The 22400-nt window shown below is 43.9% G+C and overlaps 1 protein-coding gene across 2 annotated transcripts in view; it reads left to right on the top strand.

Moving 5' to 3' along the window:
* WDR41 (WD repeat domain 41) overlaps positions 1–21831 on the top strand; it is a 41763-nt gene extending 19932 nt beyond the window's left edge. For both annotated transcript variants that reach the window (XM_060201075.1, XM_007519003.3), the window contains exons 6-13: positions 5424–5535; positions 6204–6266; positions 9120–9230; positions 11887–12071; positions 15523–15644; positions 16886–16974; positions 17808–17941; positions 21590–21831. In XM_060201075.1, the coding sequence (XP_060057058.1) occupies positions 5424–5535; positions 6204–6266; positions 9120–9230; positions 11887–12071; positions 15523–15644; positions 16886–16974; positions 17808–17941; positions 21590–21742 (969 nt within the window). In that variant the 3' untranslated portion in view covers positions 21743–21831. The remainder of the gene's footprint in view (positions 1–5423; positions 5536–6203; positions 6267–9119; positions 9231–11886; positions 12072–15522; positions 15645–16885; positions 16975–17807; positions 17942–21589) is intronic.
* Positions 21832–22400: the final 569 nt, after the last annotated feature.

The raw sequence follows: 22400 nt of genomic DNA, 5'->3' as shown, positions 1-22400 counted from the left end.
CTAAGTGTTAATATGTTTGAATTTGAAATTATAAAATCTTAACTAGTTCAAAAAACAAATAGTATTTCTTTGATAAATCATTTAATGGACTTTTCGTAATCTAATTTCAGTATGGGGAGAGTGCTTTATAAGGGGCTTTCCTATAAATCTCGTCTCTAGTGAGATGAAGAAAAGGGCACTGGTACTTAGCCTGCTCCCTGCAGGTCATTCTACTTATGGATCTAACAAAGTGACTATAGCTATACCTTGTCTCTTTACATTTTGAACTAAAAATTAGAAGTTGGCAATTGGGTACAAGTGCAGTGGGTTAAGTGCACGTGGCGCTAACCATAAGGACCAGCGTAAGGATCCTGGTTCGAGCCCCCGGCTCCCCACCTGTAGGGGAGTCACTTCACAGGTGGTGAAGCAGGTCTGCAGGTGTCTGTCTTTCTCTCCCCCTCTCTGTCTTCCCCTCCTCTCTCCATTTCTCTCTGTCCTATCCAACAACAATGACATCAGCAACAACAGTAATAACCACAATGATAAAACAACAAGGGTAACAAAAGGGAATAAATAAACATTAAAAAAAGACTTGAAGTTTTTTTTTTTTTTTTTAATATTTATTTATTCCCTTTTGTTGCCCTTGTTGTTTTATTGTTGTAGTTATTATTGTTGTTGTCGTTGTTGGATAGGACAGAGAGAAATGGAGAGAGGAGGGAAAGACAGAGAGGAGGAGAGACAGACAGACAGACTTGAAGTTTTTTGACCCTAACCTTCTTTAAGGAAAACTTGATACCTTAATTACTTACTTCTGAAGCGAGATATTTAATGGCTAATTGAATGCGACTGTATTAAATATCATTTGGGGACTTATTACTCTGGCTCCTGTTGAAGAAACAAACTTTTATGAAACTCTGGTTACGACAGAAGAAGGTGCTTTAAATGTTTGTTGTTTCCAGAAAGTGCCACTTTTTTCCCTCTTTTTAAAAAAAAATTATGATTAATAGTGGGTAACAGAACTGCCTTACTGCAGTGTATGCTTCCACATCACGCCCACCACCCAAGTTCCGAGTCCTCATCCCCTTACCTCCCAAAAAGAACCACCAGAATTCTCACCAAGTCTCAGAAACGGTTTGTCTGGTTTTGCAAGTTCATGTGTGTCACTTCACTAGATTTCACATATGAGTGAAACCATTCACTAGTTGGAGGAAAGACTCTAGTAGAATGAGGTAATTGTTCATTTGCTTTAAAGAGAGTGGCCTTAAAAGAGAGAGAGAGAGAGAGAGAGAGAGAGAGAGAGAGAGGTGTGATCTTTATTTCATTTGGCTTAAAAGACAGAGTATCTGGTATCTCATGCTAGTATAATTTGCCAGTTGCAAATTTAGTAAAGTTCTGGGGGCAGAAGTATTATTTACTGTATGTTTGTATCCTGTTTAACAGTGGACTTCTTTTAAAAAAAATTTTTTTGTTTATTGGGGATGAATAGTTTACAGTCAACAGTAAATTACAGTAGTTTGTACATGCGTGACATTTCCCAGTTTTTCACATAACAATTCAGCCCCCCGCTAGGTCCTCCTCTGCCTTCCTGTTCCAGGACCTGAACCCTCCCGCACCCCAGAGTCTTTGACTTGGCGGCCGCACAGCCAGTTCTGCTTAGTGTTTTCCAGTGGACTTCTTTTGAAGAGATCATTAAATAATGACATGATGAAAGCCCTATGTTCTCTTCAGATTGTAAATTCAAAAATTGTTTTAAAAATAACCTGTTTACAATTGTGCTGTGAAGCATTTATCCCCTCAATAAAAATTAAGTGCAAGGAAAAAAGTAATAACCTAGCTATCTGGAAAAGCTGACCAAATGTCAGCGTGATTCAAATGAAAGTGATGACTTGAAAGCGTAGGGAGGAAGAAAAAACTTAGTATGTTTGGAAGAAACTCCTTTCCTGGATTGTCTTATAAACTCCAAAGCATCCTGTTTCTGTGTGGTGAAAATGCCTTTTTAAAAAGCAAGTCTTTAAAAAAATACATTTGTTTATTTTTTATAAGAAAGAACCAGAGAGAGAGAGAGAAAGAGAGAGACACTGAGACTAGAGCCCTGCTCAGCTCTGGTTTAAGATGGTGCTGGGGGTTGAGCCCGTGATGGCTGTGGCCTCAGGCCTATAAGCTGACCCTCTAACAAAATCAGCTATTTCTCCAGCCCCAAATACGTTTAAAGTGCTTTTGCCAGGAGTCAAGCGGTAGCGCAGCAGGTTAAGCACATGTGGCTCAAAGCACAAGGACTGACAGAAGGATCCCGGTTTGAGCCCCTGGCTCCCCACCTGCAGGGGAGTCGCTTCACAGGCGGTGAAGCAGGTCTGCAGGTGTCTTATCTTTCTCTCCCCCTCTCTGCCTTCCCTTTCTCTGTCCATTTCTCTCTGTCCTATCCAACAATGATGACATCAGTAATAACTACAACAACAGTAAAAAACAGTGGGCTATAAAAGGGAAAATAAATAAATATTAAAAAAAATTTTTTTAAGTGCGTTTGCCACGATGCACATCAGTTTGCTAATTGTATTTAGTCCCATTTCACATAAAGATGATTGGTAAACATAGCATTTCACTCATTGCTTCACTGCTTCGTTGTTCCAGGACAGAAAAATGTGTCAAAGGAATCCAGATTCCTGGTAAACAGAAGAAGTACTATTATTTATTTATATATTTTTTGAACTAGTTTTTTTTTTTTAAAAAGGGTCAGTATTAACAAAATGGTAAAGTTGATACTTTTATTGCTGCTGAGAGTATAAATTGATACGGTCATCCTGGAAGAGTTTGGCACTACAAATGATAAGAAGAAGAAGAGGAGGAGGGGGAGGGGGAGGGAGGGAGAAGAGGAGAGGGGAGGAGGAGGGAGAAGAGAGATTACATGACTTGATTCAATGGCTCCACTTCTAGAAGATGTCTTTGATTTTTATTTTTATTTTTATTAGGGTAATGAATCACAACACCTGTGTTCATACATGCGCGTGGTTTCTCAGTTGTGTATAGCAGGTGTCTGGTATATACTCTTGCCCTCCTTCCCCACTGGGGACTCCAAACCAGCTCTAGCCCCAGACCCCTATTCCTCTGCTTTCCCAGAGTTCTTTGCTTTGGTGTAGTACCCCACCCCAACACCCCAGTCCAGGCTTCTTCCTGTCTTCTCCCTTCCTAATTGTCTCCTGAGTTCCACCTTCATGTGGAGTTATCCTGTATTCAATCCTTTCTTCCGGCTGCCTCTCACCCAGCACTTTTCATTCTGTTCTTACAACACAAGTGAGATCAAGATTAAGATAGAGGAAGAGTAAACAGCTCTATGCCCTGGTGTCTGGGTCTTCGGTAGTTGGCCTTGGTCCACCAACATTGGTCATACTATCTTTGCTGCCTTCTCTTTTCCCTATGTGTCTGTCCCTTTCATTGCTTTTGTTTGAGTTACCATTGATACTTTACCTCCGATGCCCTCCCTCGGAGTTAAAGTCCTTTCCCATCTTTTCCTGCAGGATTCTTTTCAGTAGTTCTTGCAAGGTAGAGTTGTTGGTGAATTCCTTCAGTCTGGGAAGCTTTTGGCTTCTCCTTCATACTTAAAGGATTATTTGGCAGGGTAGTTCATCCATGGCTGGCAGTTCTTGTCTTTTAAGACTAAAAAATGTCATTCCATTCTCTCCTTGCTTGTCAGGTTTGTGTTGGGAGATCTGGTGAGAGGCCGATAGCTCTGTCCTGCATGTCAGCTTCTTCCTTTTTCTCTTGCGGCCTGAAATACTGCTTCCTTGTCCTTGCTTTTGGATGGTGTAGCTGTTAACTTTCTTGGTGTTGCCTACTTGGGGTTGAGTAGTTTTGGCTTCAGTACAGCTTTTTCTTTTTTTTTAAATTTTATTTATAAAATGGAAACACTGACAAAAACCATAGGATAAGAGGGGTACAATTCCACACAGTTCCCACCACCAGAACTCTGTATCCCATCCCCTCCCCTGACAGCTTTCCTATTCTTTATCCCTCTGGGAGCATGGACCCAGGGTCACTGTGGGATGCAGAAGGTGGAAGGTCTGGCTTCTGTAATTGCTTCCCCGCTGAACATGGGCGTTGACAGGTGGATCCATACTCCCAGCCTGCCTCTCTCTCTCCCTAGTGGGGCAGGGGTCTGGGGAAGCAGGGCTCCAGGACACATTGATGGGGTTGTCTGTCCTGGGAAGTCCGGTTGGCATCATGTTAGCATCTGGAACCTGGTCAGGGCTAAAAAAAAGTTAACATATAGAGCCAAACAAATTGTTGACTAATCATGAACCTAAAGGCTGGAATAGTTCAGATGAAGAGTTGAGGGGGTCTCTGTTTTGTAGATAGCTAGTAGGCCTATTTTAGTTATATTCCTGAGAGCCCATGACTTTGAGCGTTGCCCAGATGAGGAAAGTGTTTTTGCAATAATGTCTTGGCATACGCTCTCTGCTCCTCTCACTTTTCTCCTCCTCCTCAGATATCCCAGTGACTTTAAAATATTTCCCTCCTGGTGAAGTCTTCTATTTTCTGTAGAGCTGCTTCAGTTCTCATAAATCTTTTTTTTTCTTCAGCGGCTCTGCTCTCTGAGAGTGTGGTGGTTTTGTCCTCCAGCCTGTTACTCAGTCGTCAAGTTGGTTGACTCCGGATGTAAGGCCCCTCTCATAGGCTTCTATGCTGTCGAGGCTTGCTTTGATTTCCAACATTTCCTTTCGGAATTCTCTCTGTGAAGTTCTTAGCTCATTCATGAAGATCTACTAGTTTTCCTTGATCAGTGTTTGTATGTTATTGTTGGTGAATTGTCTTGAATTGTTTTAATTAAGAGCTTCCTGAAATATCACACATGCTTCCCCAGTTATGATCTATTTCCCTGGTTCGAGTCTGTGTTGTTTCCATTCAACTGGCAGTTAGCACTGTGGGTGTATTATTTTATTTTTCTTAATTAAATTTATTTTAATTTTTAAAAATTTGTTTTATTACTGGTGTGTCACCTGGCCCAGCCTATCCCACACTGAAGGAAGCGTTGGCGCTGTGGTCTCTTCCACTCTGTCTGCTCCTCTGTTTTTCTATCTTTAAAAAAAGAAAAGAACAGAGAGAATTATCAAAGACCTTGTGGGTTTCTGTGGTAGAATGTCTGAGAGCCTCAGTTCAAGCCGTGGAACTGCAAAAAAAAATGGTGTAGTGCTTCTTTGGTCAGTCTCTCTTTTAATAAAAGTCATATTCATGCTCCCAGAGGGATAAAGACTAGGGCCCTTCCAATGGAGGAGAGGGGATATGGAACTCTGGTGGTGTGGGCTGTTTGGAATTGTACCCCTCTTATCCCACAATCTTGTCGATCATTATTAAGCCACTAATAAAGTAATATTCATTAAAATATGTGGACATATTTTAAAACCAGTGAATGCTTGGATTTCTAAACTGTACATTTCATATGAATTTCGCAGTGTCTAACTGTTCTTCAGAGACTAGACGTCTGGCTTTCTGGTGGGAATGACCTGTGTGTGTGGAACCGAAACTTGGACCTCCTGTGCAAAACCAGTCACCTTTCCGACACAGGTGAGTAGCAAATCCAGGTCCTGATGTGCCAGGATTGATAGGCACCTCAAGAGCCTGTTATATCGGGGATGCCTTCCAGAGTTCTCACCTTTTTCAGAAAATCACTTTCCAGGGCTGGGGAGATAGCATCATGGTTAAATCAAGAGATTTCCATGGGGGTCGGGCGGTAGCGCAGCTGGTTAAGCGCACATGGCACAAAGCACAAGGACCGGCGTAAGGATCCCGGTTCCAGCCCCTGGCTCCCCACCTGCAGGGGAGTCGCTTCACAGGCAGTGAAGCAGGTCTGCAGGTGTCTGTCTTTCTCTCCCCCTCTCTGTCTTCCCCTCCTCTCTCCATTTCTCTCTGTCCTAACAACGACGGCATCAATAACAAGGACAATAATTACAATAAAAAAAAAAGATTTCCATGTCAGAGGCTCCAAAGTCTCAGATTCAATCCCCTGTACCACACCATAAGCCAGAGATGAGCACTGTTTTGGCAAAAAAAAAAAAAAAAAAGGAAAAAGAAAAAGAAATACAGAAAATAGTTGTCCATGTTTAACAAGCAAGGAAGTGTATGTGCTTCATTGTTGTGACAGCCTTTATAGAGAATGGTGTGACATAAAACAAAAACTATATATGTAATTGAGGAAGACAGTAATTTGACCTCTGTTTTATATATTTCTGAAGGCATCAGTGCTCTGATTGAAATACCTAAGAACTGTGTTGTGGCAGCAGTTGGCAGAGAACTGAGTAAGTGCTATTCCTTTGTTTGTTTGTTGTTTTTAAACTAGATTTGTGTGCCTATTTTTTTTTTATAAAAACAAATTCGATTTTTTTATTAAGAGAAGATACTCCTGCCCCAGGCTTCGCTTCCTGGCAGACCAACTTCCAATTACTCTGAATGCTACAGGGGAAGTCACAGTCCTCTGCCTTACTGGCCTGCACTCATATACTTAGACACACACACACACACACACACACACACACACACACACACACACACACACACCTGAGTTGTAGAAAGATCATCTGGGGGAATTCACTAAGGCGTGAACGGCAGGGTTTTTGCCTGCTGAAGCCAGAATGGAGCCCCCTCCCCTCCCCCAGCCCCCAATCCCCATCCCTCCTGCTGTGGGTATAAAAGTTGCTGACACAGCACTGGCTGGGACCTAGATCCAGAATTCTCTTAAACCTGACTGAGGCTTAAAATGGTGCCTGTGGTGTACTCGGCTATCAGGCTCATGGGATCCCACTACTTCTAGGCTGACGTATATGTTTTTAATTGATTTAATGATTGACAAGATTGTAGGATAAGAGGGTTACAATTGCACGCAGTTCCCATAACCAGAATTCCCTGTCCCATCCCCTCCACTGGAAGCTTCCCTATTCCTTATCCCTCTGGGAGTCTGGACCCAAATTCTTTATGGGGAGCAGAAGGTGGGAGTTCTGGCTTCTGTCATTGCCTCTCCGCTGGGCATAGACATTGGCAGGCAGATTCATACTCCCATAGGCTGACATTTTTTTCAGATAGAGAGGAGTAACAGTGAACGAGGGCGAGACCTCATAACCCTGTTTCTCCACCTGTACTGTTTTCACGTGGTACTGGGACTGTGCTAAGGGGGAGGCATGCACCCTCCCTGCAGAACTAACTCCCAGCCCCTAGAGCCCATTTTCTTGGTGGGACAGAAAGACCTTCCTTTGATAACTGCCGTTTGAACAGGAAAGACTGTCAAGATTAAATTACTTGGCGGGATTTGTCGTTTGGCAGAATACTGTCCACAAACACATGGAAATGTAGCATGCTCTCTCTTCCAGCAGAAAGTTAGATAAAGAGGAAGGGGCTCTGGGAATTAGCTGCCGCTGAGAAAGGAGTGATTGCCGAGACCGTCCTGCTTTCCAGGTCTCCCGTCTGTGAGCGCTACCTCACTGCACACGGTGACTTCACACACTGGTTATGAGCTTGTTGGCAAGTTACACTCCTACTCGGAACTGTATTCCAGGGTAGTGCCTGGACCTTATTCACGCCTGACACTGAAGTTCTCGGCATATAGTAGACCCTTGGTAAATACTGCTAGAATCACTCTAGTTGACTGCATTTTAGGCTTCTGTATTGATTAAGTCAGAGTTTGTACCAGTTTAAACGACACGCGTGTGCTAAGGAGACAGTGTGGAATTGGGAGTGTACAGGTCTACATGCCTGGCACCCCAGAGGTCTCAGGTTTAGTCCCCCAAACCACCTTAGGCCAGAGCTGATTAGTGCCTTTCCACTCTCTCTTTCTCATGAAAATAACTTTCAAAGATTTTGTTAAAAACCTATTTGTTAAAATCCAGTGAGTAAAGCAACACATTGATTCTCCGGTGTAATCAAAACAACCATGTCTCCCCACCTGCAGGGAGCAGGGTCTGTATAGGTGGTGAAGTTGTGCTGCAGGTCTCCCTCTCTCTCTCTCTCTCTCTCTCTCTCTCTCTCTTCCCTTTCTCCGTATGACTTTATACAAAAATCAACAGACAAACACAACAACAACAAAACAGCTGTGTAGCATGAAAAAGTGATTTGGAATAATTTCAGATAATCTAAACATTAATGGTAGAGGGGCCAGGCAGCGGGTCCCCCGGCTAAGCACATGCATCACCATGCGGAAGGATCCGGGTTGAGCCCCACCTCCCCAATGCAGGGGTACACTTCACAAGCGGTGAAAGAGGTCTGCAGGTATCTGTCTGTCTGTCTCTCCTGTTCTGTCAATTTCTGTCTGTCCTGTGAAATAAATTTAAAAAAAGAAGAAAAAAAAATTCATGGTAGATGCTTAGGTATCAAGAAAAGGTAAAAATAAATAAATAAATACATAAAAGCAAGATGCTGAAGTCTTCACTGAGTTCGCCATAAACCCATAGCTTATTTTGTGGCATTGCTTGCTGGTCTAAGCACCTGAGTGAGAACAGCTGGTGATGATGATGCCTCAGAGCTGTGGGCCATTAATAAAGCTACTTGGACGTGAGGAACCCCAAAAGAGTACGGGGACTTTGTGGCGGTCAGAAGAGTCAATAAAGGAGGAAAGTCTTTAGGACAAACTCACCTGGCCATTTTGGAGATCTTTTTTTAGACACTAAACACATCAAACACTTGAAATAAATATTTTCAAATAGTACGGATGATGTTCTCTTTAGAGATATCTTTCAATATTTTAGGTGTTTATTTAATAATTTTTTTTTCTTTTTAGCAAAAAGTAGAATTCTGTCTTCTTTGACTATTTTAGTAAAATCATGTCTTTTCAATATTGTGTCTTTTGGGACACAAATGGATGGAACTAGAAGGTATGATGCATGCTCAGTGAAGGCAAGAAGGAAAACAAAAGACAACAGACATTCCTTGGATGGGGAATATAGAGAATTGAACACTTGAACTTGTAAAAAAAAAAAAAAAGAAAAGAAAAAATAAAAAGTAGCCAACCTACCTCTTAAGACCTTAGGAGAACTGTGGTAGTTACTACTGGCCATTGCGGAGCTGGGGCACAGAGCTTTCGTGGTGAGAATGGCACAGAACTAAGCCCCTGTTGCCTTACAGCCTGGTAGACTATTGAAAATATGTTTAACTATGTCTGTCAGTCATTTTCAGGTTGGTAGCACCCGTGGAAGGATCCCTGGAATGGGAGATCATAGAGGTCAAGCGTCTGCTTGAGCACCGGGATAATATCCTCTCACTGGTCAACATAGACGGTAAGGTCATTCTGTACGTGTATGTTCTGTATACGATTTTGTGATTGTCGGCCTGCTCTGAACTTCAGTTTTATCTTTGTCTAGGAGGCCAGAGCTTCTATGAGTAAAATAATATTGTAAGCGAGGAGGGACTGGTAGTCTTAGAAAGCTGAGGTTTAAGTCAGCACAACTGAGCCAGTGTCACTGACTGATAGGTGTCAGATTTAGGCACAAGGAGAAGAACGGAGTGGAGGCAGAGAAGAGCGTGATTAGCTCAGGTACCGTTTGGTTGTGGGATGACTCTTGTAGGTTATAACTACTGATGCTTAGTAGCATTTCAACTTTTTTTTTTAATTATTATCTTTATTTATTGGATAGAGAGTTGAAATTGAGAGGCTAATAAGAGACAGAGAGGGAGAGAGACAGACACCTGCAGCGCTGCTTCACCACTTGTAAAGCTTTACCTTGGCAGGTGGGGACCGGGGGGCTTGAACCTGGGTCCTTGCGTGTTATAACATGTGCGCTAAACCAGGTGTGCCACTGCTTGGCCCCGCATTTCAGCATTTTTGGCGAATGGTCCTGGCCGTTCCTTTTGCGCATCAGGTCTAACATCGCACACGAGTCACAGGCTTACGGTAAAGCAAACAGGATTCAAGCCAATCATAGCTGTGAGTGGAAACTCTCAAGGTGAAGATGACGGTGAGGGCCTGCAGAACATGGTCATAGCTGCCCCTGCTGTGGGTGCAGATTTTCACACTCGGCAGGAGCTTTACTGAGCTTTGTGACTGAGGCAGCCGGGTATCTCTCATTGGGTGAGCCTGGCGCCAAAGGGCAAGGCAGGAAGGACGTCGGCTCTTGGGATTAAGTGAGTGACCTTCAAATCAGATGACACGTCGCTCTGTGAGGTAGCCCCTGCTTCATGATCAGGCAGAAAGACAGGGTGGCTTCATCCTGAGAAGATGCCATGAATATGACATGGTGGGAGGAATGGGTTGGACCCCTGGTCTGACACCTGGGACCCGGGTGGGTTCTTTTTGAGAAATACTTTGTGTAAAAAGGAGGGGCGGAGGACACTCACATCAAGCACAGTTATCGCCATTTATGACCTCTCAGTCCAGGTCATTCTTCCCATTTCTGAAACCCCCTCCCCTAGCAGCCCTCACCTTGCACACCTGCAGGCTTTTCAAAGGACTCCAGTTTCTGCAGTGATAGGAGTAGCAGTGGCTGGGAACTTTATTTTCCTTCGGGGGCTGTTTCTTTTATCCGTGGGTGGGAGCACAAAAAACAAGCTTTTATTGGGGAAGACCCTCTGACACTGGGTCATGGACTTCAGGATTCGGAGTTGCTGAAGAAGGAAGGAAGGAAGGAAGGAAGGAAGGAAGGAAGGAAGGAAGGAAGGAAGGAAGGAAGGAAGGAAGGAAGGGAGGGAAGATAAGGGAGGAAGGGAGAAGGAAAAAAAAAAGAAAGAAAAGTAGGCAGAACAATATTTTGACTCATTGTACTATAGTCATGCCGAGCTCTCGGGCACTAGAGGGGAGCATTGGTACCATGGGCAGCCAGGGCTCCTCAGGGGAGGTGCAGGGTGTTCATCACGCAGCCTCATTCCGCAGCACTTCTTTCATCGTGTGATAAGGAGAGAAACACATTTACAGCTTTTTAACCAAGAAAGCTTTCTTCAGGTATTTATTTGTCAGCTTCTCAAGGGAAGGGAAGAAACATGAAGAGATAAAACAAACTAATAAGCAATAATCACACACACACACACACACATACACACACACACACACACACACACACACACAATCTTAATGACAATCCTCAGTAATTTTTACTTTCTGAACACCATAACCATATAATTATATGACACATAGTACACCCAAAAGCACATTAAGAAATCACAGATGGGGAGCCGGGTGGTGGCGCAGCGGGTTAAATGCACGTGGCGCAAAGCGTAAGGACCAACGTAAGGATCCTAGTTCGAGCCCCCGGCTCCCCACCTGCTGGGGAGTCACTTCACAGGCGGTGAAGCAGGTCTGCAGGTGTCTGTCTTTCTCTCCCCCTTGCTGTCTTCCCCTCCTCTCTCCATTTCTCTCTGTCCTATCCAACAACAACAACATCAGTAACCACAACAATGTTAAACAACAAGGGCAACAAAAGGGAAAAATAAATAAATAAATATAAAAAAATTAAAACCAAAACAGAAATCACAGATGGACATGTGGTCCAGTGACATTTGAGGACATGTCCGTGCCCTAGTATCTAGACCTGTCAGCCACGCCATGCGTTTCTGCACTTCCCTGCTATACGTGATGTGACTCCGCAGAGTATCACACCGGAACAGGCCATTTATTTATTTTTATTGATTGATTTACTTTTAATTTATTTTTAAAATTTCTTTATTTTTGGGTAGAGACAGAGAGAAACTGAGAGGGAAGGGGAAGATAGAGAGGGAGAGAGACAGAGAGATACCTGCAGCCCTGCTTCACCACTCGTGAAGCTTTCCCCTTGCAGGGGGGGACTGGGGACTTGAACCTGGGTCCTTGCGCACTGTGATACGTGCACTTAACCAGGAGTGCCACAGTCTGATCCCCTCCCCCCGACAGTCCATCTGTTTTTTGCCTTTTACCTGGGTAAGATGATCAATAATGAAACCAGTGCATGCATGTACTCTTCCTAGATTTGAGTTTTGTAACTGGCTCCCATGTTGGGGAACTGATCATCTGGGACAGCTTGGACTGGACCATGCAGGCCTGTGAACGCAATTTCTGGGACCCGTCTCCACAGCTGGACACCCAACCAGAAATAAAACTCTGTCAGAAACCAAATGACACTGCCATCCATCATTTCACATGGGATGAAGAGGTAAAAAAAAAAAAATCTAGAAAATATCTGTAAACTTTTCTTTTAAAATAAAACCCAGTTTCTAATTTAATACTTATTTTAATGATGGGTTATAGAAAAATGACAGTTCCTATGTTAAGATTATGCTTGGAAATGTTATGAATCTTTTTTTTTCTCTAAAGATTATATCCGCGTGCATTGTCAAAGTGTTATAATCTACATCCTTGAGATGAAGATATGACTGAATGATGACATTTAAAAAGGTCTATTGCAATTTGGAGTTGGGTCAAATAATCCCATATATATATTAATTTATTTATAAAAAGGAAACACTGGCAAAACCATAGGATAAGAGGGGTACAACTCCACACAATTCCCACCACCAGAACTCCGTATCCCCTCCCCTCCCCTGATAGCTTTCCTATTCTTTATCCCTCTGGGAGTATGGACCCAGGGTCACTGTGGGATGCAGAAGGTGGAAGGTCTGGCTTCTGTAACTGCTTCCCCGCTGCACATGGGCGTTGACAGGTCGATCCCATACTCCCAGTCTGCCTCTCTCTCTCCGTAGTGAGATGCGGCTCTGGGGAATCAGAGCTCCAGGACACATTGGTGAGGCTGTCTATCCAGGGAACTTTAAGAGATACTTTGGCTGAGGAGGGTAGCCAGCATAATGGCAAAAAGACTCTCATGCCTGAGGCTCCAAAGTCCCAGGTTCAATTCTCCCACATCACCACAAGCCAGAGCTGAGCAGTGCTCTGATAAAAACAAACACTTTGGGAAAAAACTGCTTTTGAAGATTCCTGTGCATTTCCTAGAATGGTAGAAGACACTAACTTTTCAGTAATGACATTTTTTTTTTCTTCTGGGGCAGGTGATTGTGAGAGTTACTGATTTCATCCTCTTCCTCTTTTTGTGCTTTTGAAACTCCTTTTGCAGTAAGAAATTGGCACTAAAGAGTTAACTGAATGTTGGCTCTGATCTGAACGCCTCTTCTGTAATTTATCTTACTCTTTCTCTCTCTCTTTCTCTCTTTTTCTCTCTCTTTCTTTCTTTCTTCCTTTCTTCCTTCCTTCCTTTCTTTTTACCAGAGCACTGCTCAGCTCTGGCTAATGGTGGTGCTGGGGGATTGAACCTGGGCCTCAGAGTCTCAGGCAGGAGAGTCTTTTTGCGTAACCATTATGCTATCTGAACCCCCCCCCCCATAGCCTACATTTTGTTTCATATTCTATCATATGCCTTTTATATTTTAATTTTTAGTAGTAGCATTCTGGATTTGGGAGGGTATAATTAAGTTTTTTCTTTGCAGTTGTTTTACTTTGAAAACAACAAGCAGGATAGGGATAGGATAAAGGACATTAATTCACAAAGTTAGGTTTCTTTATATTCTTACTATTTTGGGAAAACTCAATCTAAGAAAATAGAAAAATAATAGAACCTCATAGAAGATAAATACTAGATCTTCATAGTCTTGGCTCCTCAAATTATATATATATTTGATACTTTTTCACTTCTGTAAAAATTGGTGCTTACAAAGTTTTTTCATTTTGCAATTTATTTGACCTTAGGAACTTTGGTTGGTGGTTATTAACTGCCGTGAACACTTCATGAAGCATTACACAGCTTACCCTGACTCCCCATCCTTTGTAGAAAGCTCTTTTTGTCCGTTAGGGATCATTCATTCATTCTTGACGACAGGTGGTTGATAGTCTGATTCTGTCGACTAAAGGCTGCCCAAGGCCTCGCTGCTTCTCTGTGTCCATGACTTTATGATCTTACACAAGTCACTTAACGTCGGCAAACAAACTTCCTAGCCTGTAGAAGGAGAGTTTGTGGAGTCTCTTTCCATTAAATGCTATCTATCCACAGGGCTCTGTATTTTTGAGCAGTTTAGTTCACTGTTTGTCGTTTATTTCCCTTACCGCTGGCCCTCAGCTTGCATTATTAAATGTACCCATTCTGAGCACTAAAGGGATCATTCCAGATTTATAGTCTTTAGGGGCATGCTTCCATTCAGATCATGAGGCCTGAGCTGAATTTACAGCCTTCAGAGCCATAAGAAAGGGGTTCTTTGATGAAATCAGGGAGGCCACATGTAGGGATTTTTGAAAAGTCCACTTGAGGGGTACCTGCTGAATAAGAGTGATCCCGTGTTGCTGGCCCTTGTGCATAGCCCAGATTCGAGTCCAGGCCCCACTACATTGAAGGTGGCTTTGGTGTCGTGGTCTCTTTTACTTTCTCTGCATTTCTGTCACTATCTAAATAATCACAGTAATAATAACAACAATGATGATAACGATGATGACGATGATAATAAGAATAAAAGAATGACTCTGAGACAAATATTTCAGCCTAGTGACTTGTGAAATGATCTCAGAAGTGAGGTATGGCAGGAAGCAGGCACAGAGAAGCAGAAATGGCACGACCAGGAGACCAGTAGCTCCTGCATGTCTCTCTGTACGGCTTGCTTGGTGCTCATATCTGGACGTGCTCATCTGGAAAATGGAGGCAGCACTGGCTTGCTTTTCCTGCTTTACTGAGGCGAAGAAAAGCTTGATGAAAGTACTTTCAGAAGATGAAAGTGGCTGTAGTAAAAGAAAGTTGTGACAATCCATTTAAAAACGATTGTGTAGGGAGTCAGGAGGTAGCGCAGCGGGTTAAGCACAGGTGGCACAAAGCGCAAGGACCGGCGTAAGGATCCTGGTTCGAGCCCCCGGCTCCCCACCTGCGGGGGGGGGGTCACTTCACAAGCAGAGAAGCAGGTCTGCAGGTGTGTCTGTCTTTCTCTCCCCCTCTCTGTCTTCCCCTCCTCTCTCCATTTCTCTCTGTCCTATCTAACAATGATGACATCAACAACAACAACAATAACTACTACAACAATAAAAACAACAAGGGCAACAAAAGGGAAAATAAATAATATAAAATAAAAAAACGATTGTGCAACAACTTCAGAGGATCTCAAGATGATAGTATTACAAAAAGAAAGGAAAAGATGATAGTCCTACTGCCATCTGTGTCTTACCCTATCCTTGCTCTACCTTCTGATGTCTGAAAATGTGCAGTGCACATACTTCTGCTCACAGTTCTCAAGCAAAAGAAACTGAAACGTTCCCCCAGGCACCCATAGAGTGTCACGTGAGTGGAGACCTAGGTGAGGCCTCAATAGCTTCTGCCGCAGCTCCAGAGTACAGACTCCTGCCTCCAGTTTAGAGTTCAGTGAGGGAGAAGGATGCCAAGGGCTATCATGTAGAGACTTCTCTGTGTTAGTGGTTGTGTCCAACTTCATAGACACTCTGAACTTTCCTTGATAGCTTTCGACCTCAGAGGGCACTGCCACCATCAGGACTGAAAGCTAGGAATAGGGAAGGTTATAGCTACTTTCTGATTAGCACTTCAGGGCTAGAAATCTACGGCAGAAGGTAGTGGTTAAGTCCTAATTTCACGCCCATTTCTGAATCCGCCTCCCACCCCCCAGAATGTGTTTGCTGCAGTTGGAAGGGGCTTATATGTGTATAACCTTCAAACGAAGCGTGTGATTGCCTGCCAGAAAACTGCGCATGACTCCAGTATCCTGCACGTCGCCAAGCTCCCGAACAGGTAAGACCTCCAGCAACAGGTAGGAGAAAGTCACAGCCCTGAGGACCGGCATCCTTTCTCAAGTGCCAGTGCTACCTGGCTCTGTGGTTTGGCCAGCTGTGCCCTTTTGAAAATGGAGACTGCCCCTATGACTGTCTCTAGCAGAAAAGTTTGTTGTAGTATATCACAGAATCTTTAGAATTTTAAAAGAAGGTTCAACTGCATTATATCAGATTTTATTATAAGACGAGATAGCTTGAAATCTGCTTATTTAAGAAGGTCACATCTTTTGGGCACTTACTTTGCGAGATATATATATATATTTTTATAGACTCAGCTCCTGGTTGGTATTTGTTTATAGCCAGAAAGTAGTCTCCCTGTTGTTTGAAACCACTAAATATAGGCTTTCCTTTCTGGCTAAATTTGGTTATTATGTTGTAAGGTATTTATTTATTTATTTATTTATTTATTATTGAATAGAGACAGAGAAATTGAGAGGGAGGAGGAGGTAGAGAGGGGGGAGAGATAAGAGACACCTGCAACCCTGCTTCACCACTCATGAAACCTTTCCCCTGCCGACAGGGATCAGGGGGTTTGAACCCGGGTCCTTGAGTACTGTAATGTGTCGCTGAACCAGGCGTGCCACTACCTAGCCCCATGTGGAATGAAAGTATATGAAGGGAATCTTTTTTTCCCCCCATATAGGGTACCTTGAGAATGAGCAGACCTCTGAGAATAAAGGAGAGGGGGGACCATTCAGGTTACTGTGAAAGTGTAATTCATATTCTTTATCAGAGAGAGAGAGAGAGAGTTAGAGTTTAAATGGAGATAATTGTAGCACTCTTGCCAACACAGTATAGTATAATGTTTTCCCTTCCTTACGGCTGCTTCTGCTTGGCATGGTAAAGCCATGTAATTTGCTCCTGCCCCACGCTGACTAAAAGCAGCTGAGGTTCTACTGATTTCACTACAGATTCAGCGTTGGCCTGCGGTGGTCATATGTGGGGTTTTGTTGTTGTTTTGTTTTTAAGAGAAGATCTCACCTTTTTTTTTCTTATATAATTGCAAATTAAAAAAACACACAAACCCTCATTTCACACTGGATAAAGTTCCCATGAAAGAGAGATGTCAGAACCCCACTGGGGCACCAAGGATCAAACTGTAAGCCTCAGGCCCGTGAGCTCGCCCTCTCTCGCCCTCTCCTGGCCGAGGTATCTCGCAGGCCAGTTTCTCATTTGCCCTCTGACTTTGTCTTCTGACAGGCAGTTAGTCTCATGCTCAGAAGATGGCAGTGTTCGCATTTGGGAGTTGCGAGAAAAACAGCAGCTTGCAGCTGAACCCGTACCAACAGGTGCTTATCTTTTTTCAAAGCAACAGTCTCTCTCTCTCTCTCTCTCTCTCTCTGTGTCTTCTTTCCTTCCTTTTTACCAGACCACTGCTCAGCTATTCTTATGGGGTATTGAACCTGGAACTTTGGAGCCTCAGGCATGAAAAGTCTTTCTGCATAACCATCACGTTATTACCCCACCCTCCTTTCTCTCTCATGTAAACATCAGCTGTGTGTAACTTCAAGGAATATATATATTCCCACTGTGCTTGAAATAGGCACAAGAAGGGTGTATGAAGTGTCTGATAATTAGAATCTAATATTCACACCTTGATATTACTTTACTGTAAAACTACATGTTTATTTTCATTAAAATCAACTAGCATTTTATTTTCAAAGGATACTTAATTTCTGGTAATCTGATTTGCTGATGACTCACTTATATTTTCTGTAATTCTGCTGCCTGATAAAAGACTTTTTAAAAACTAAAAAAAATTATTAATGGGTAGAGCCAGAAATTTAGAGGAGAGAGGCAGAGAGACATCTTCAGACCAGCTTCACCACTTGTGAAGCTTTCCCCCTGCAGGTGGGGGCCAGGGGCTTGAACCCAGGTCCCTGTGCACTGTAGTGTGTGTGCACTTTACCAGGTGCGCCACCTCCCGGGCTCCCTCTGATCTAAACATTGTACTGTCAGTTAATACCCCCTCACCAAAGGGTGTGAGTAGAGGATCTATGTCCTCAGCCCCTTGACTAACATAAGGGCAGAAAATCTTTGCATTTAAAGTTTCTCTTTTTTTCAGCTGTCATATTGTGAGCAGAGTAAGTTTTGGAAGTGACTGAAATGATTGTTTCTCTAGGATTTTTTAACATGTGGGGATTTGGAAGAGTGAACAAACAAGCCTGCCAGCCCGTTAAGAAACAACCAGAAAATGCCATCTCGTGTGCACTGGAGCTCATCGGCGATTTGATCGGACACTCGTCCTCTGTGGAGGTACTGTCTCCGACGGGCACACCAGTGCCCGGGGAATCCCCACTCAGCTCACTGGCTGCCAGCAGCTTCACCTCCACATGCACCTCTCACACACAGGTTTCTGCTAAGCGTGAACATTAACTAAACATGAACTAAAGTGAGTCCATGGCACCCGCAGTTAGAATCTGCCTATACAGAGACGTGTGGGAAAGCAGGGGATATGCTGCTTCTGAAAAATAAAGAAATAGGGAGTCGGGCGGTAGCGCGACAGGTTAAGCGCACGTGGCACAAAGCGCAAGGACCAGCTCAAGGATCCCGGTTCGAGCCCCCGGCTCCCCACCTGCAGGGGAGCCACTTCACAGGCGGTGAAGCAGGTCTGCAGGTGTCTGTCTTTCTCTCCCCCTCTCTGTCTTCCCCTCCTCTCTCCATTTCTCTCTGTCCTATCCAACAACGACGACAACAATAATAATAACTACAACAATAAAACAACAAGGGCAACAAAAGGGAATAAATAAATATTTTTTTTAAATTTTAAAAAAAATAAAAAAAGAAAAAGAAAAACAAGAGCAACAAAAAAAAAGAGAAAATAATAAATAAATACATAAATAACTAAGTAACGGGCTTAGTTAGCCACCACCGCCTGTGAGGTGGAGAGATGACTGACAGGACACAATGTTAGTAGAAGCTGCACTCGGGACTGTGGTCGCATCACAGAGTCAGACAAGCAGAGCCGAGGCCTGCCGCTCCCCTGGCCCGGGCCTGCCTCGCCGTGTCCCAGGGCTTCCTGCAGGTAAGTGCCCCGCGGGCAGCCCCGGTGCTGGGCCGTCTCTCAGAACCTCCTCTCTTCCCTCGGCTCCTTCCTGTCTCTCTCTTCCTCTACTGAAATGAAAAACTTGGCGCCCGGAGTTCATTCCCGTGCGCCATGTCAAAGTAGAAAAAAGCCTCACAGAAGGGAATTCCAGGGACCTTAACTCCCTGTGGACAGGAATATCCACTTCAGTGCAAATATGAAAATAGTAGTTGGGGACTGTAAGATTTGTATATATTTAGATCTCATGGCAGTCCAAATACGCCTGTATTTCACTCACACACCGTTGCCTGCAATAAAGCAGCAAGTTCAGTCAACATGCAGATTTTTGGAATGGTTAGCACTGTAATGTGGTATCAGCGATGCCGTACACCACTGGTGCCTTCCATGGTCTCTCTCTCTCTCTCTCTCTCTCTCTGTCTCTGTCTCTCCACTTTCCACCTTAATGCACTCTTGTGCCTGGGGGTAGCAGCACCACGCTGACAGTGGAGCATTTCTTTTATTTCTGGTATAAAAGTTGGGGAAATAATCAGTGGAAGGTGAGAATATGGGGCTTGAGATGGCCTGAGTCTTGTTACCTTAGACTCTGATGCTGGCTTCAGTTACCTGGTGGGAAGGACCAGAGGAGCAGATTGCATAGGTTGAGGCACTGGGTTCCTGGGAACAGACACTGGCAGGAGATCAAGCCTGGGAAACTAGGCCTGGGTCAGGCTGGGAACGGCCCACAAGGCTAAGGAGTCCAGGGGCCAGGTGGCAGTGCACCTGGTTAAGCACACTTAATGCCAAGCACTGGCGCCCAGGTTTGAGCCTCCGCGCCCCACCTGCAGGAGGTGGCTTCACAAGCAGAGAAGCACATCTACAGGTGTCTCTCTTTCCCTCTATCTCCCTTCCCCTCTCAGTTTGTGTCCGTCTTTTCTAATAAAAATTAGAAAAGGGAAAACAACATGGCCGTGGGGAGGGGTGGATGCATAGTGCCAGCACTAAGCCTCAGCAATAAGCCAAGAGGCAAAAGTCAAATAAGAGACGATAAAATAACAATAAATCAAGTAAAATATAGGCTAAGGAATTTGGACCTTTATTTTCAAAATGCGAAAGCCAAGTTCTTTTGCTTCATTAGAAATTGCTGGCAGGTAGCTGGAGCATGCTGGTCTGTTCTCCAGGACCACTAAGTGCCAGAACTGAGCAGTGCTGGTCTCTGTCGCTCATAAGAAGGCATCTTTTAAAAAGTGGTGGTGTTGGTGGGGGAGATAGTCGCAGAGGCATGCTTGTTATAACACAGTGGTGCTAGGCTTTCTAATTTCCTTGTGTGAAAGTATTGATACTTAAGCTTTTTTTTTTTTTTTTTTTGCTTGTTTTTGTTTTTTAAGTATCTTCATCCTATTGAGAAAAATCTGGGCTGTGTTTTACACTTTTCATTGTTTTCACACTTGCCCTCTGAGCGGGTGTCTCCTGCGTGCTCCAGCCCTCTCCATCTCTTCAGCTTTGCTCCCAGACTGATGCCACTCCTTCCTGTCTGACTTGTCTTGTGACCCTCGGAAATGCCAAAGTGAATTCAGAGACCAGCTTCCACGGTCTTTCTTTGCTACTCTTCTCATTCTCCATTCCACTCTCTGAGCAGCGCTTCACTGATCTCCCTCTCACACCAGCTCTCACTCCGTTTCTCTCCTTATTACCAGCATATTTCTGCACTGGGCACGAACTTCTCTTGATGTAGACAGCTGCATCTTTTTGAAACTCTCCCTGAAAACTTGATCTCCTGTTTTCCTAGGGCAAGTCACAGCGTGTATTACATCGCTTAGCACCTGTAATAGTCATCGGTAACATTATTATTTTAGCTATGACTTTCCTTTTTTTTTTTTTTTTGCCTCCAGGCCTATCATTAGGGCTCAGTGCCAACACTGCAAATTTACTGCTCCTGGTGCCTACTGTGTCCATTTTATTGGGAAGGACAGAGAGAAATTGGGAGAGGATGGGGGAAGGAGAGAGGGAGACAGAAAGAGAGACACCTGCAGCCCTGCTTCACTACTCTCCCCTACTGGTGGGGAACCTGGGGCTTGAACCAGGATCTTCACGCAGGTGCTTGAGCCTAGTGCTATGTGCGCTCAACCCAGTGCCCTGCCTCCTGGCCCTCACTGTGATTTGTTTTACACAAATGAATAAAAGCTCCTGCCCCGCCCTTCGCCTGAATAAGAAGTTTGAGGACAGCAGTCAGATCGACAGCACTCAGTAAGTGCTTGTGGGCTGATATCCCCTTCTGTAGATAAGCCTGGTGAAACTCGTGCTTTTGGGGGAGAATATGGAAATAGGGAACTCAGACATTTTTATCTGTAGCCACTTGTGCATAAGTAATGAAGCAAGTACAAGTGATTAAGTGAAGCAGGTATGCAGAACTGGACAAAAAAGAAAAAAAAAGAAAATGCCTTAAAAGCCAAAATTAAAAGAATTTGATTGTGGTAAAATATGAAGATACTCTGTGACTTCATGGACTTGGCAAAAATTAACATATTGGGGCAGTATTAGCCAAATGCTAGTCTTCTATGGCAGAGGAAGAGGGCTTTCTGGAGAGAGAGACCGCTGGACACTTATCCTGGGGAGATGTGTGACTGTTCAGCTGTGACAAGAGCAGTTCTGTAAAGCTATTATGCTTCCCCAGAAAAAGTGACCATAAAGGGAACATCTAAAAATAGCAGATATTGGCCTCATACTTGTGATTACCAAGGTGTGAACACACACTTTCTCACAGGAGATAGTAAGTAGTTACACTTCAGACACAAAGAGGTCTTGTATCCCATGTGCTACGCTACTATCTCTTCACTGTTCCTTGAATTTCTTATATTCAGTAGCTTTTATTTTCTTCACAGATGTTTTTATACTTTGAAGACCATGGACTAGTGACTTGCTCTGCTGACCATCTCATCATCTTGTGGAAAAACGGAGAACGAGAATCTGGACTCCGCAGCTTAAAATTATTCCAAAAGTTAGAGGAGAATGGTGACTTGTACCGTCCCGTCTAGCGTAAGGACTCTGCGGGACACGTGCACGAACCCTGGGCATCCAGTCTAGGATGACACTCAGAAAATAAATCCTTAGCATCTCAATCTCTTTAAGTTCGTCGTGCATTTTCTTGTCATCACTCCGTAAAATTCTTCTTGACTTGTTTTTGTGGGCTGACAAACCAGCATAAAGTTGCCTCTCAGGTATTAGTGCAGACACCAAAAAAACAAACGTGAAGTCTTTCATTTGGCTCTTCACTCAGCAGTGACTTGAAACTACTAAGGAAATGGGCCTGTCTCCGTCCCTCAGAGCTATCAGCTCACAGCAAAACTCAACTAAATCATACCATCATTTCTCTAAAGGCATCCTTACACTTTTAAAATTTGACACCAGGAGTCCTATGAACTCATATTTTGAATGGGAAGACCATTACTTACAATCTGTCACTTCATTTAGTGCAGAGGAGCCAAGATGGTGACTAGGAGACACCACCAGGCGTGAGCTCTGCAAGGAGGCTGCTTTCAATCCTTTCAATCTGTGAAGTTCGGGTGAGGGTACGATCTGGGCCAGTGGTGGAGGAGGGCAGGGGTGGGTCAAGGAGCCCTATAATTCATCCTCGGGCGGGCAGTCAGAGGTCGAAAGGGACAAAGGAAACAGGGATTTGGCTGGGAGTCCAGT

This window comes from Erinaceus europaeus, chromosome 11 (assembly GCF_950295315.1).
Source record: "Erinaceus europaeus chromosome 11, mEriEur2.1, whole genome shotgun sequence".
In the NCBI taxonomy this organism is placed as follows: Eukaryota; Metazoa; Chordata; class Mammalia; order Eulipotyphla; family Erinaceidae; genus Erinaceus; species Erinaceus europaeus.
The sequence above is the reverse complement of the archived record's forward strand: the minus strand, read 5'-3'. Positions and strand labels throughout refer to the sequence as shown.